At 44.4% G+C, this 14283-nt stretch overlaps 1 protein-coding gene across 1 annotated transcript; it reads left to right on the top strand.

Annotated features, from left to right (window-relative positions):
* Positions 1–2271: 2271 nt before the first annotated feature.
* LOC147630506 (ABC transporter G family member 35-like) lies at positions 2272–11607 on the top strand. Its single transcript, XM_086810392.1, has 23 exons — positions 2272–3499; positions 3773–3893; positions 3978–4066; positions 4158–4242; positions 4322–4481; positions 4590–4666; positions 4822–4875; positions 4988–5078; positions 5297–5598; positions 5685–5966; positions 6282–6595; positions 6702–6862; positions 7078–7175; positions 7281–7443; positions 7565–7827; positions 7935–8267; positions 8587–8877; positions 8966–9049; positions 9141–9274; positions 9668–9895; positions 9994–10165; positions 10258–10512; positions 10694–11607. Exons 1-23 carry the CDS (start codon positions 3108–3110, stop codon positions 10973–10975), a joined length of 4431 nt encoding a protein of 1476 aa, XP_086666518.1. The 5' UTR covers positions 2272–3107; the 3' UTR covers positions 10976–11607.
* Positions 11608–14283: the final 2676 nt, after the last annotated feature.

The following is a 14283-nucleotide window of genomic DNA, read 5'->3' as shown; positions in this document are numbered from 1 at the left end:
CAAAGCACGGGCAAAAGCTGAGGTACACATGTACCTTCCGAGTTAGTGGGCAGCATGAGTGTCCACGTGTCGGCCAATGTGGACCGTACGTTGGGGTGGTCGGCCTTTGGTTCTTATGCAGCTATTGTACACGCACCCGAGTACGTGAATGCCATCTTTTTGGAGCAGGGATTCCTAATTTGGGGCACCAACCTCGATATGCATGCTAGAGTGTCGTCTTAGATTTTTAAGATTCCAAGTGGAAATAGCTCGATTATTAAAATTGATGATTTTTACGTCATAAAAAAAACCATAAATTCATCTATCAAATGGGCATATATTATTATTGAAGATGGGCATTTTACACTATCAAATCTCATGGGAAAACTCCTCTTTTGTATTTGAAGATGAGAGATGGACTTTGATTTATAACTTGTAAATGGGGTTTGAAGGATATTAAGCTAGGGATAAAGATGTAAAAGCTTTTTGGTACATGAATATATATATTTTGATTTAAAAAAAAAGTAAGTGCTTTAAGAGCTTCTACTTGGATATATATGACAACCATGGCGTGTTCATATATATAGGTTATCAAGTTGAGGACCATGAGGCCCAAAATGGGCTTCAAATAAAAGGCATATCTCTAGTGTCTCTCGAGAGAACGAGTCTGTGTTTTTATGCATGCAAAAATACGCTTACGTGTCCGAGACGGGTAGTTAAAATAATCAGTGAATGTGATGCATGATAGATCTGGACGGTGGGCCGTGGAGGATCACTAGGGTCAAAGGGTTGTGGACAAGTGACCCACAAAGTCACATGTTAGTGGGGTGGCCAGATTCCCGTATGTACGTGATATGTATACGTATAAAGCTGTCCCGGCGCAGACATTCATTTATATTTATTTTTCGCTTCTATATATTATCATATCTAGTTCAAACTTCAAAGTTTTGAAAAGCCGCCAACAACACCCATTCGACGTTCCAACTGCCAACGACACGCACAAAAGACTTTAATTTTCCAGAATTGCACGCTCTTATCTTATAAATATCATTTATGGTTCCCAAAAAAAAGACACTTTTATTTTTGACAGCATGCAAAGTATTTACACTTATGCAAAATATTTTCTAAAAAAGTGCTTCAACCAGGTTAACTTTGCCCCTACTTACTGCTCACCAAAACCGGCATTTAGCCAATATCCAACTTTAAGGGTAGAGTTGAAGGTAATGCCTTTAAAAAAAAAGGAAGAAAAATTTCCTAGTACCTTGAAGTTAATGATATGCAAAATTATGTCCTTTAGTTTATGTTGAAAAATGGATAGATCTTGTTATTATTTGTAAGTTTTTCTCATGTACATAAGTATATACATAGTTCTGTATAGGTTAATCAAAAGAGGAAGATAATTTTTAAGAGTAAATGTATGTACTTTTATATCACTATATTTTCACTCATAATTTGAAATATCCTAGTTGTATTTTTCAGTAGGCGGTTTTTCCATTGCTTTAGAAAATAGTTTTTCGTGATCACTGATGTATGTTGAGGTTAATTATCCATAAAGCCCCGTGGACCAATGTCAGAGCAAAAACACTGCAGAATTGGTGATGGGTTATGCCCCACATAGTTGCTTTTTGACAGACATCAGATTCTATGTGAATTTAGTGTGGGAGGGGATCTCCCCCAATTTATTTTCAAGATTTCTTATACCTTTTGGAAAAATCGGGACACAGGAAGTGTGTAAACCTCCTAGGAACAATATACGATTTCTTATTTAGAAAATTGGAAAAAAGAAGAATAAAACTCAAGAGCGTGTGGATATATAATACTTGAATATAATATTAAAACTTAACAAGACAGGACCCAGGACCCGCGCGATGCTGCGGCATTGTTTGGAATGATATATATATCGCGTTCAATCTTTTCCCAGGGATGGACATGAACCCAAGCGTGTTAAGTTCTCCTCAAAAAACTTCAAAATTCTGACTCCTAGTACTCCTACCAGGTGTTGGCTTTTCAGCCACTTGGAACCTTCAGCTAGTAAATGGAATAGATATATATGAATGGGAGTTGGAAATAATACTTGCTACTGTCAAGCCAACCTTGAAAGGTGACAACTTACCACAACTTACAAGCTGTTTGACCATTCCTTGGCGCTAGATGCTATCATGACAATATGAAATGTTTTCAATAATAATAATATGAAATGTTTTCATGACAATATGAAATGTTTTCAATAATAATAATAATAGTTATTGTTCTTCGTTAAGTAATAAGAGCCCCGGAGGAGCGAAGCTCTCCGCAGTTTTCCACTCATAATACATGATGGAGGCCTGCAGCTACATCTTTACAAGAATACCAGTCAAGAAAGCCTCACTGTGCAACCCCTACAATCTTAATCACTTCATTAGCTCATCGTAATCAGCAGTTTTGCTTATTGGGTTGCTCAGTTTCTATCCTCAGAAGCGCCAACCCATCACCTTTTTTATGCCCATTGGTTTAAGCTCCATCTAACCTCAATCGATTGGCTACAATCTAGCTCCCATATGATTAAGGTCTCTCAAACGCAATTGGGTTGCTAAATATGAGATCATCAGGCTCATGCGAACATTTTGGAAAATTCCAGGCTTGGTAAATCTCTGATTAATATTAAGCTCTTGATTAATCGTGAAAGGGCAACCACCCTCATTGCAGAAAACCCTATCTACACCAAGAAGAAACCTACTCATTGTGTGCGAGCCCATCTGCCAAACCCCATTAGCAAACGCATCTGCCATATTTGCTGTTGAGAAAATTCATCTGCTAATTCTGCATGGGAAAAGTCTAAGTATATATCACCATATCGCTTCTGCAAAGCCCGTCTGCCATTCCCATTTGCCATGTTTGCTGCTGGGAGAAATCATATTTCTCCATTACCGATCCGCCATTCTCATTGGAGAGGTCTGTTGAGAAACACCCTAATTCCACCACATCCCATTGAGCAAACTCATGTGCCGTATCCATCAAATCTGCTTAGCAGCACCTTAATCCACAATACCCATAGACCAAGGATCCATCTGCCGCAGTCATTGAAAACGCCAATTTTACCATATCTGCTCAAAAAACCCTAGAGAGGGGCTTTCTGTGCAGGGGGGATCATGGCACAGGCAGTGGAGCTGGAGAACATAGACATATGGGGGACACAGCTGAGGAACACTCTGAGCAGGAGCATAAACAGGACAGTGAGCATAAGGAGCTGGTCATCCAGGGGGCCAGACAATGTATTTACACGGTCTATGCACTCCAGGAGGGATTCCCAAGACGATGACGAAGAGGCCCTCAAGTGGGCGGCCTTGGAGAAGCTGCCCACCTATGACCGTCTCCGGACTTCCATCCTCAAGAGCTTTGAAGCGGGCAAGGTCATCACCCAGGAGATTGATGTCAGAAACCTTGGCATAGTGGAAAGGCAGATGCTCATTGACAAGCTTCTCAAGGTCACTGAAGAAGACAATGAGAAGTTTCTTATCAAGCTCCGAAACCGCATCGATAAGTATGTCACACCTGACCACCATGATCGGTCTAGGTCTCTCATTTGTTTGAATGGCTTCTTTATTTTGTATGCTTTTGATCATAAGAGGTTTTGATGTTTGATTTAGAGAGGTTTAATCTTGATTGGAGACTTTAGTAACACAACACTCTTCTGCATCTTGTTTGTTTTTTGATCATAGAGGTTCTGATCTTGTTTTAGAGAGGCTTAATCTTGAATAGAGAGCTTAGAGACATAATGAGGCTTGCTAAGATGGCTTGATCTGGTTTTGAGCAGAGTGGGCATAGAGTTGCCAACAGTCGAGGTTCGGTTTGAGAATTTGAGCATAGATGCCCAATGTCATGTGGGAGGCCGGGCTCTGCCCACACTATGGAACACTGTCCTGAACTTTGTTGATGTAAGATCATCACAATCACCCTTATCAAGTTTTTTTGTATGTGTTCTAGCTAGAGCTCATAATTGATTTCTTTTTGTACATCAGGGCTTGTTGGGTATGCTCCACTTATCCACAACACGGAAAGCCAGTCTTGCAATACTGAAAGACATTAGTGGCATCATCAAGCCTAGCAGGTAAGTTAAAAAATTACCACAAGATTTGAGTTTGTGCATCAATCAAAGCATTGGTTACACTCTTTTAACATCTCTCTCTCTCTCTCTCCAGGATGGCACTTCTTTTGGGTCCTCCAGGATCAGGAAAGACGAGCCTTCTCCTAGCTTTGGCGGGAAAATTGGATCCCTCTTTGAAAGTAAGTTGCTATCATGTTCTTCTCTTTCAAATGGCTCTGTTCAGAAATGTCATATAATCAAGGTGTGTTGTCATTGCAGAAAAGGGGAAGTATCACATACAATGGGCATGCTCTGCATGAGTTTGTTCCTCAAAAAACTTCAGCATACATTAGCCAATATGACTTGCATATAGGAGAATTAACTGTGAGGGAGACCTTGGATTTTTCTGCCCAATGCCAAGGAGTCGGCACGAGATATGGTGCAGTAATGCTATGCTGCAAATATATATCCAATTGAAGCTGACATTTTGGTGCAACCCATGTTGTGGGGAGTCCTATCTCATTGTGCATATCGTTCACTTGTACAGAAATGCTCTTGGAGCTTGCTAAGAGGGAAAAACAGGCCGGGATTTTCCCTGATGCTGAAATCGATGCGTTTATGAAGGTGCGATACATCAAGGGAAAATGCTTTATATGAAGTACTACTGTAAGCCTCTTTACCCACAGACACATGCCCATGCCTGGACGTACAGTGTGTCTGTAAAGGGCATATGTGTATAATTCTTGAATCTGTTCAATGTGGGATATTTTCTTGGACAGGCAACTTCTTTGGAAGGGATTCAGGGTAGCCTTCAGACAGATTACACATTGAAGGTGTGCAAATAAAGTTAAAACAAAAGCGGCTAAATCATCTGCAGTTTTGGTAATGTGATGCATTTGATGTAGATGTGTCATCTGACTTGTGGTCCATTGGTGCTGGGTGAAGATTCTTGGCTTGGACATCTGTGCGGATACAATGGTGGGGGATCCGATGCGAAGGGGCATATCGGGAGGCCAGAAAAAGAGGGTCACGACAGGTTTGTTCTCCAAAAATGCATGCCAGAGGTCACTTCATGTAACATAGCACCTTGTGCATGGAGGGTTTTTTATTAATCGAGGACTTGCCCCCCTCCTCCCCCCTCCCTCCATTCACACACACACACACACACACACACACACATGCAGGCATGTTCACATGCATCATCAGGTCATACCCCCGTGAATGTACTCATGGGCATCTGCGCCTTGCTTGCAGGAGAGATGATTGTTGGACCTACCAAAACACTCTTTATGGATGAAATCTCTACAGGTCTCGACAGTTCCACCACCTTCCAGGTGGTGAAGTGCCTACGGCAGTTTGTGCACGTATTGGAAGGGACCATTTTGATATCTCTTCTACAGCCGCCGCCGGAGACCTTTGAACTATTTGATGATGTGCTTCTACTTGCTGAAGGGCAAATTGTGTATCAGGGCCCAAGAGAGCATGCCTTGGAGTTTTTTGAGAGCTGCGGTTTCAAGTGCCCAGAGAGGAAGGGTGCTGCAGACTTCTTGCAAGAGGTGATCCCTGACTGTGCTCTTGGTTTCTAAAGAAATGAAATACATGTGCACACTACAAGGTCCTAATCTTTGAATGCTACCTTTAGGTGACCTCACGCAAAGACCAAGAACAGTACTGGTTCGACAAAAGCAAGCACTATCATTACATCACAGTGAAAGAGTTTGTTGATAGGTTCAAAAATTTCCATGTTGGTAGCCGTCTTGCAGAGGAGCTATCTCATCCTTATCCAAGAGAGAGGAGCCACAAAGCAGCTTTGTCTTTCAGCAGATATTCAGTCAGCAAGATAGACCTTTTAAAAGCATGCTTTGCTCGGGAATGGCTTCTTATGAAAAGGAACTCATTCGTCTACATTTTCAAGGGTGTGCAGGTATGCTGACAATTGTGATGTATGTGTGCACAAATGCAAATATTTTTGTGTTTGCTGGAGTTTCATCATATGTATATATGCATGTGTTTTTTTTTTTTTTGTGTGTGTGTGTGTGTGTGTGTGTGTGTACATGTATGTATGTGTGCAAATGTATCAATGTGCTGTAACTTGTGTTTGCTGTAGTGTCTTCCAATGCATGCATGAACATATGTATGTATATGTTTATGTGTGTATGTTTGTATGCATGCATGTATGTGTGTGTGCGTGCGTGCCTGGGAGTGCGTACATTTGTAACTCGGTCCCTTCTGTATGCAGCTGGTCCTTGTTGCTTTCATTGCAATGACTGTGTTTCTAAGAACGACACTCAGACCAGTCTTAGCAGATGGCACTTCTTACCTGGGGGCATTGTTTTTCTCCTTGGTCATCATCATGTTCAATGGTTTTGCCGAGATGTCGTTGACAATCTTGAGACTCCCGATATTCTTCAAACAGCGTGACCTCCTCTTCTACCCAGCATGGGCATACACGCTGCCAACCTTTGTCTTGAGGATTCCACAGTCTGTCGTGGAATCAGGCCTCTGGGTCTCTTTAACCTACTATGTCATTGGGTTTTCCCCGGAACCTAGCAGGTAAGGGTTGGAGTGTCATTGTGTTATTGGTTCATGCTTGCATGCATCCTAAGCCATTCCAGTGAGACATCAGATTTTCGAGATCATGAAACGGAGTATGTTTCAGGTTCTTCCGACAATATCTGCTACTCTTTCTGATGCATCAGATGTCGTCGTCCCTCTTCCGGTTGATCGGCGGTTTCTGTCGGTCCATGATCTTGGCCAATACTGGTGGCTCCTTTGTGCTGCTAACTATATTCATGCTTGGTGGTTTCATCATTCCAAGAGGTGTGGATGCTCCCTCTCTTTTTTTTTTCCCTTGAAAAGATCCTGATGTAGTAGCAACCCACCCGAAGGCGGCTTGATCTCCCGCCCAAAGGTAGGACAAATATGGCCCAAACAGCCGAGATGCTGATGGGGAGCCTGCGGGGATTTGAACGCAGACCTCCCCAGACTACACTGTGCACAACGAGGGTCCTAGATGATTGGTTTTGGTTTTGCAGCAACAATTCCGAGGTGGTGGATATGGGGTTACTATCTATCACCCCTTGCATACGGGGAGTCGGCAACTACTGTTAATGAATTTCTTTCTCCTAGATGGGTATGAACTCGGTACAAGGCTTTGTAACCTTTCCCAATGCTATACATCATCCTTAAATTCTTTGAAAGGTTGTTTTTAATAACCAGCCTCCTTTTTTGTGTGCAGAATACAACTGTATTCCAAAGCAATGTTTCCACGGGTGTTCAAATACTACAAAATCGTGGGCTTTATACTAAATCTTACTTTTACTGGATTGGTATTGGTGCCCTGGTTGGGTTCATTGTGGTGTTCAACCTCCTGTTCACAGTGGTGCTGTCATACTTCCACCGTAAGTACGAGAATCCCTATACAAAGGTGCTGCCCTACTCCCTCTGTTAAGTAGGGAGATTCCACTTTCACGGTAGGTGGATGTGCCTCACTTCATGCTGTATTTTCATTGCTTTTTGCAGCAATTGGGAAGCCTCAGGCTGTGATTTCGAAGGAAGCTTTTGCTAAAATGCAAGCTAGTGAAGATACAAGTGGGGACATGTTGATCGACCTGAAAATGCAGCGCTCTAGACAGAGACCTCTGCTCAGATCTTTGTTTTCTTCAGATGGAAACAATGATATGGGGGTTGTCGAGATGGGTGCGGTGAAGCATGGAATGACCCTCCCTTTCCAGCCATTGACTATTTCTTTTGAGGATGTCGAATATTCTGTAGACATGCCTGTGGTAAGTCCTCATTTTTCACCATCGTGATATTTATGAGTGTATTGATGTTTGGGTTCAGTGCACTGAGGGCTCCATGTCTTAGTAAACTGGTTTCTTATGAAATGAAGGAAATGATGGCACAAGGTGTCACCGAAAACAGATTGCAATTGCTTAGTGGAGTGACCGGATCTTTCAGGCCCGGTGTGCTCACTGCCCTCATGGGTGTCAGTGGAGCCGGAAAGACTACTTTCATGGATGTTCTTGCAGGCCGGAAAACTGCTGGCTACATCGAGGGAGATGTGAGGATCTCTGGGTACCCCAAAAAGCAAGAGACATTTGCTAGGATTTCTGGCTACTGTGAACAAACAGACATCCACTCTCCTCAGGTTACTATTCGAGAGTCTCTCATCTTCTCTGCATGGCTTCGTCTTCCCGCGGACATCGATCCCGAAACCAAAATGGTAAGTGAAACCCGATGAAGGTGGGCTGTGTTGGTATGGGTGTAGTTCATGTGTAATGTTGACCTTACACGTCAGTGAGGGTCCCATTCTGATTTTCTGTGGGGAATGGACGGGGTCCTAGCCTATCCCACAGACAGGGCCTTCAGGTAAAGATTGGTGTTTACTGAGGGCTTGCTACTTTTCTAGAACGGTTTGCACTGGCACTATATATTGGTGGGATGAAAGTTATGCACCATTTTTACCTTTGTGTTCACAAGGATTGTGCTGTTGTTTTACTAGCATGGCTAGTAATGATACCTTGTGCTATACTGTGTCCCAGCAATTCGTGGACGAGGTCATGAAGCTCGTTGAGCTTGACACCTTAAGTGGTGCCTTGGTAGGACTCCCAGGTATAAGTGGTCTTTCAACCGAGCAGCGAAAAAGGCTCACTATTGCTGTTGAGTTGGTGGCAAACCCATCCATTATTTTTATGGATGAACCTACATCTGGTTTGGATGCTAGAGCAGCAGCCATTGTTATGCGTGCCGTAAGAAACACAGTGGAAACAGGGCGTACAGTGGTTTGCACAATCCATCAGCCAAGCATCGACATCTTTGAATCATTTGATGAGGTAGGGTAGAGTGCTTGTACACTAAGAGAACTTATGACATATTGTCTTTCTTTGTGAGGAGACATAAATAGGATTGTTGTCTATTTAGCTCTTGTTGATGAAGCGAGGTGGTCAAGTCATCTATGCCGGGCCATTGGGCCAACATTCCCAGAAGGTAGTCGAATACTTTGAGGTAATCAAGCTTGTTGAGATCTTGATTGTCTTTTTTGCAAAGCCCTGTTAGGAGGTGGTGTTGAATGCAAGGGCTCCCTTTTTTTATATAGGCTGTTCCGGGAGTTCCCAGAATCAAAGATAAGTACAACCCTGCCACATGGATGTTGGAGGTCAGTAATATGGCACAAGAGCAGCGCCTCGGAGTGGACTTCGCAGAAATTTATAGAAAATCCTCTCTTGCACAGTAATAATTTCTTCCATTTCTACCACGCTTATTGTCTACATGTGCTCTTTTCATCCAATCTGTAGAAGTGTACTATTTTCTTGACCTGGCCTTCAATGAGGCAGTGTGAGACAAAAAGTTAATGTATGTACTTATGTGCATGCATGTGTGTGTGGGTGTGTGGTGTGTGGAAGAATTTCGTCCATTTCTACACACACTTATTGTCTACCTGTGCTCTTTTCATCCAATATGTAGAAGTGTACTATTTTCTTGACCTGGTCTTCAATGAGGCAGTGTGAGACAAAAAGTTAATGTATGTACTTTTGTGCGTGCATGTGTGTGTGGGCGTGTGTGGTGTGGAAGCTTATTAAAATGCAAAAAGCTTTGTTTTCATATGTAAGAGCTTGACTGTAGACGCAACAAAGAGCTGGTGAAGGAGCTCAGTTTGCCAGCGCCAAGAACAAAAGACTTGTACTTTCCAACTCAATTTTGTCAGCCATTATGGGGGCAGTTCAAAATCCTGTTATGGAAGCAGAACTTGACATATTGGCGTAGTCCAGGATACAACTTAGTTCGCTTCTCATTCTCTTTCATATCAGCTCTTATATTTGGTACCATCTTCTGGCAGCTTGGAACAAAAATGTGAGTATTTCAACCTATTAGGAACATTACTTGTATAACTTTATCATATGTATGCCCATGGACATTTTTTCTCATAGCATGTGAGTTCTGATGACCAGTACAAAGCAGCAAGACCTCCTCACTGTCATGGGGGCAATGTACGGAGCAACAATATTTCTGGGTATAAACAACTGTTCTACAGTACAACCAGTTGTCTCAATTGAACGTACGGTATTCTATCGAGAGCGAGGGGCCGGAATGTACTCGGCTGTGCCTTATGCCTTTGGTCAGGTCAGTTCCTGTGTATAAAATACCACAAAGTTTTGCTTTTGTTTTGAAGGTGTTTTGCATTGATTTTGATAAGTTTTCTGGGGAACTTTCAGGTCATCATCGAATTGCCCTACGTCTTCTTCCAAACAGTCATGTATGGTTTTCTGGTGTACTCCATGATTGGGTTCCAGTGGGTAGTTTCCAAATATTTATGGTTTCTATTTACGATGTTCTGCACTTTCCTTTATTTTACATATTATGGTATGATGGCTGTTTCCATCACACCCAACCATCAAGTAGCAGCAATTGTGGCATCGGCTTTCTACGCCATCTTCAACCTTTTCTCAGGTTTCTTGGTTCCCAGGCCGGTAAGTTCTGCGCGTCCAAGTTGATATGTCTGAGATTGGCAATGACACTGAATCTTTTGTGGCCCTTTAGCTCAAAAGTATGTCTCCAGTTTGTGACTCTAGTTTGTCTCCAGTTTGTGACTCTTTGTAACTCTTAACTTGTGCACACAAACTTCAACTCTGTAAACACTACCTTATGCAGAGGATACCCAAATGGTGGATCTGGTACTACTGGCTATGCCCGACTGCATGGACTGTGAATGGCCTGATCACCTCTCAGTATGCCGATTTGATGACACCTATACTGGTCAACCTTCCAACAGGGGGCACGGCCAACCAAACCCTGTCTGTATTTCTGAACACGACCTTCGGTTTTCGTACAGACTTCCTTGGTGTGGTGGCAGCAGTGCTCATAATCTTCCCAGTTTTCTTTGCTTTCATGTTTGCCTTCTGTGTGAAGACCTTAAACTTCCAGAGGAGGTGAGCACATATGATGGCAGAGAGTGGAGAAATTCACTTGTCTGATCTAGATATGCGATGGGGATCATTATAAGGTCCTGGTAAAGAAGCTTGGTTCTTGGGGGTTGGCTAGCTTTGCACAAAGAGATGAGACACAAAGCTACTGCCAAGGGCCATGTTTTCACCTTGGAACCTGACCGTCTATGACATAAGGACTCCTCCATGTACCTCTAGATGTTGCACTCCTGATTGTGGCATTTCACAGGTTCAATATCTTAAAGAAGCTCTCTAGTCCTGTTGGAGAGACCTTACTTGCTACAGAGGGATACATCTGAACCAGCTGGCAACTGGCAACCAACCAGAAGAAAGCAATGCCTCTTCCTTTGTAAAGGACTTGTATCTGCCCCAGTACCACATTTGCTTGCAGGATCTTTATATCACACCTTACAAAAGAGGATTTGTAATCTAGTTTTGGGAAGGCCATGTTTGTTATTTATAGTTGACCTCTTGTAAACTCCAGGGCATGGTAATGACAGATTTTGCTTCAGTTGTATATCAATGCCTATTCTCAGCCTTGTAATACAGCATCCCTATTTATGGCATGCTGTGACCAAATGTATAAAAAAATTGTGTTGTGATGGTTTTCATTTTAAGAAACTGTTCTCAAACATACAATTTTAAGAAGCATGACAAACTTTTGTAGAATTCAAGCGTATAACTGTGTGTGTGTGTGTGAGAGAGAGAGAGAGAGAGAGAGGCTGGAGCTCCCCTGTTGTAGCCTGCGCCTGCCCTTGCCATTTCTACCTCTCCTTTCCGCCCTCACCATCGCCTTACCCCCTTTGCCTCCGTCTCCTTTGACGCGCCTCCCTCCCTTTGCCCCTTGCGCAGCCCACGTACTATACATCCCCTTCCCTCCGCCTACACAGCCTCCTTGTGCACACACCTCTGGTTTTTCCTCCTTTGTGTTATCCGCTGCCCGTCCTCCCTATTTTGAGCTCCCCTCCACTCCACTCAAGATTTTTTCTCCATCTTCTTTCCCCTTCTCCCTCATCTACTGAGCATTTATCTCAGTAGCCCCCTACTGACAATGATGGCCCCCTTGCAGTTCCCCTCTCAAGGAACCTGCCCCCAGTCCCCCCTTCTCGAGGCCGTTACCTCGCGGGACCCCCCTCTAGGGTTTCAGCCCATGGAGATCGCTAACCCTTTAGTGCCTGCAGCGGGCTTGCCCTCGCAGTCATCCCCTCCCCCCCCTCCGTTGGGAATCCCTTCTCCCCCCATCCCTCCCCCACCCCCACCCCCTCCCCCATCCCCATCCCCACCCCCTCCCCCTCCCCCTCCCCCACCATTTGCTTCGACTCTCCTCCCTCCAGCTGCCTCTACTCCAATGGTACTAAATCCCCCCCCCCCGCCAGCAGCCTCTCCAAAGAATTGTTGTGCTCCCTTTGGCTATGCCAGATCTAGAGCAACGACAATAGCCAGCTAGCTCCGTCCGCCGCCGCCGATTCATCATTTTTCGGAGCTAGTAGAGATGACTATTGCTACCTCTCCGACCCGATCCCTCCCTTACGAGTCACCAGGAGCCCCCCCCCCCAAGGGTGCTGGGATAGCCACTACATTTTGTTTCGGTGCCTCCCCATTGTTGATGGAACTAGCATGTTCGAGATGGTGGCTCCCATCCGCATTTGTGTCATGTTATACCACTCCAAGCTGTCCACCCCAGAGAGTTGAGCGATGATCTTCTCCTTCCCTCCAGGTGCAGCACAGGGAATGGACTGGAGCATGAAGTCAATATCCTTCACTATACAGGGGCATGCCATTGAGCTTTCGCATCATCTACACGACCTGCGCATCACGGATGTGCTTACCCACCTCTAGCCTTTGGCTTGGATGGAGTTGGGTGGCTCTGGCCTTAGGGATCAGCCAGAGGAGATGGTGTCCTCCAGCATGGAGGTGTTGCTTTTTGTATTTCTTCATGTTTCAGTTGTGGTAGTACCAATTTTCCCCTCCTATAGATACTTGCACTATGACAGATGAAGTATGGAGTATGCAAACTTCAGGGCTCGAACAGAGTGAGTCCACATGGAGGCCAGGATACGTGCCCATCTGGTGCAGCTCTGTCGTAGGACCGAGAGTGACTACTCTCCATCGAAACCCACACCAAGATGTGGAGGGCAATTCCGATAGTTTCGCTTCCCACCGCTCTTAGCTATCGGATTGTCGCATGGAACATCCAAGGGTTGGGGGCCCCACAGTGCTTCCAGAGGCGTCGTGTCCTTAGAGAGGAGAGCAACAGTTGGTGGACCCATTGGCATTCTCTTCTTACAAGAGCACCATCTTTCATAGGGACCGTTTTGCAAGAAGATCTTGCAGGGTAGGAGGCACACCTTTTGGTCCCACTCTTTTGGCCCCTTTGGGACATAGGGTGGAGTATGCATTTCCATTAGTGAGCAGCTTCTGCCCAACAGTGGTCGACTCAGGCACCATTATCACTGGACGGGCTCAATGGGTGACCATCAGAATAGGAGAGGACTATGTCGGCTTCGTGAGTGTCTACTATACCCTTCTAGACTATAGTTGTCAACCTTCCACCCCAGGCAGATTTGTGGTGTATGGGTGGGAAATTTAACATGCTAGAGTCGACCAATGACAGATTAGGTGGCATGGCTACGGTATCTAATACAGAGTCCTCGACATGGGAGTTGATTTTGGCTCTCAAGGGACAGGACCCATGGCATCTTCCAGAGTTTGGACGCAGTCCTAGGAGTCTGTGTTTCTCCAAATATAATAGGAGGAATATCAGCCCCAACCTATCCATACTCGATCGGTTTTATGTTGACGAGTGGGGCTTGTGGGCGCGGTGGTACGATTCATATTTTGGTTGGCATTGCTTTTTCTGACCCTACACTGGTTATTCTTAGACAAGTGAGTACCTAGATTCCAAATAGCTTCATTCATGACCCTTGGAGGAGATAGGACAGACGTGAGTACCTAGATTCCAAATAGCCTCACTTAGGACCCAAAGATCTATAGGAGGATAGAGAAGATTTGGGAGAGGCTTGACTTTCACTCAAGAGTAGCCGTAGAAGGAGTCCTAGATGCAGGTCTTAGCGAGATTAGCAGTCTTTTATAGGAGGCACACAAAGCAGGATTGGTTGGCTTCTTAGAGCAGGAGAGTAATATTCGTAGGAGTCTTGCAGATCCATAGGGTGGAGTATAGATACCATGCTAGATTCACTTTTTGGACACAGGCGGTAGACAGGGTCACTAGAGACTTCTTTGAGATTGCAAGCCCACATAGATGGAGAGAGGGTATATCCGCACGTTGAGGGACCC

The sequence above is a fragment of the Cibotium barometz genome, chromosome 16, assembly GCF_041138505.1.
Source record: "Cibotium barometz isolate CiBa-2024 chromosome 16, ASM4113850v1, whole genome shotgun sequence".
Lineage (NCBI taxonomy): Eukaryota > Viridiplantae > Streptophyta > Polypodiopsida > Cyatheales > Cibotiaceae > Cibotium > Cibotium barometz.
Note: the sequence above shows the minus strand (reverse complement) of the source record. Positions and strands in the feature narration are given on the sequence as shown.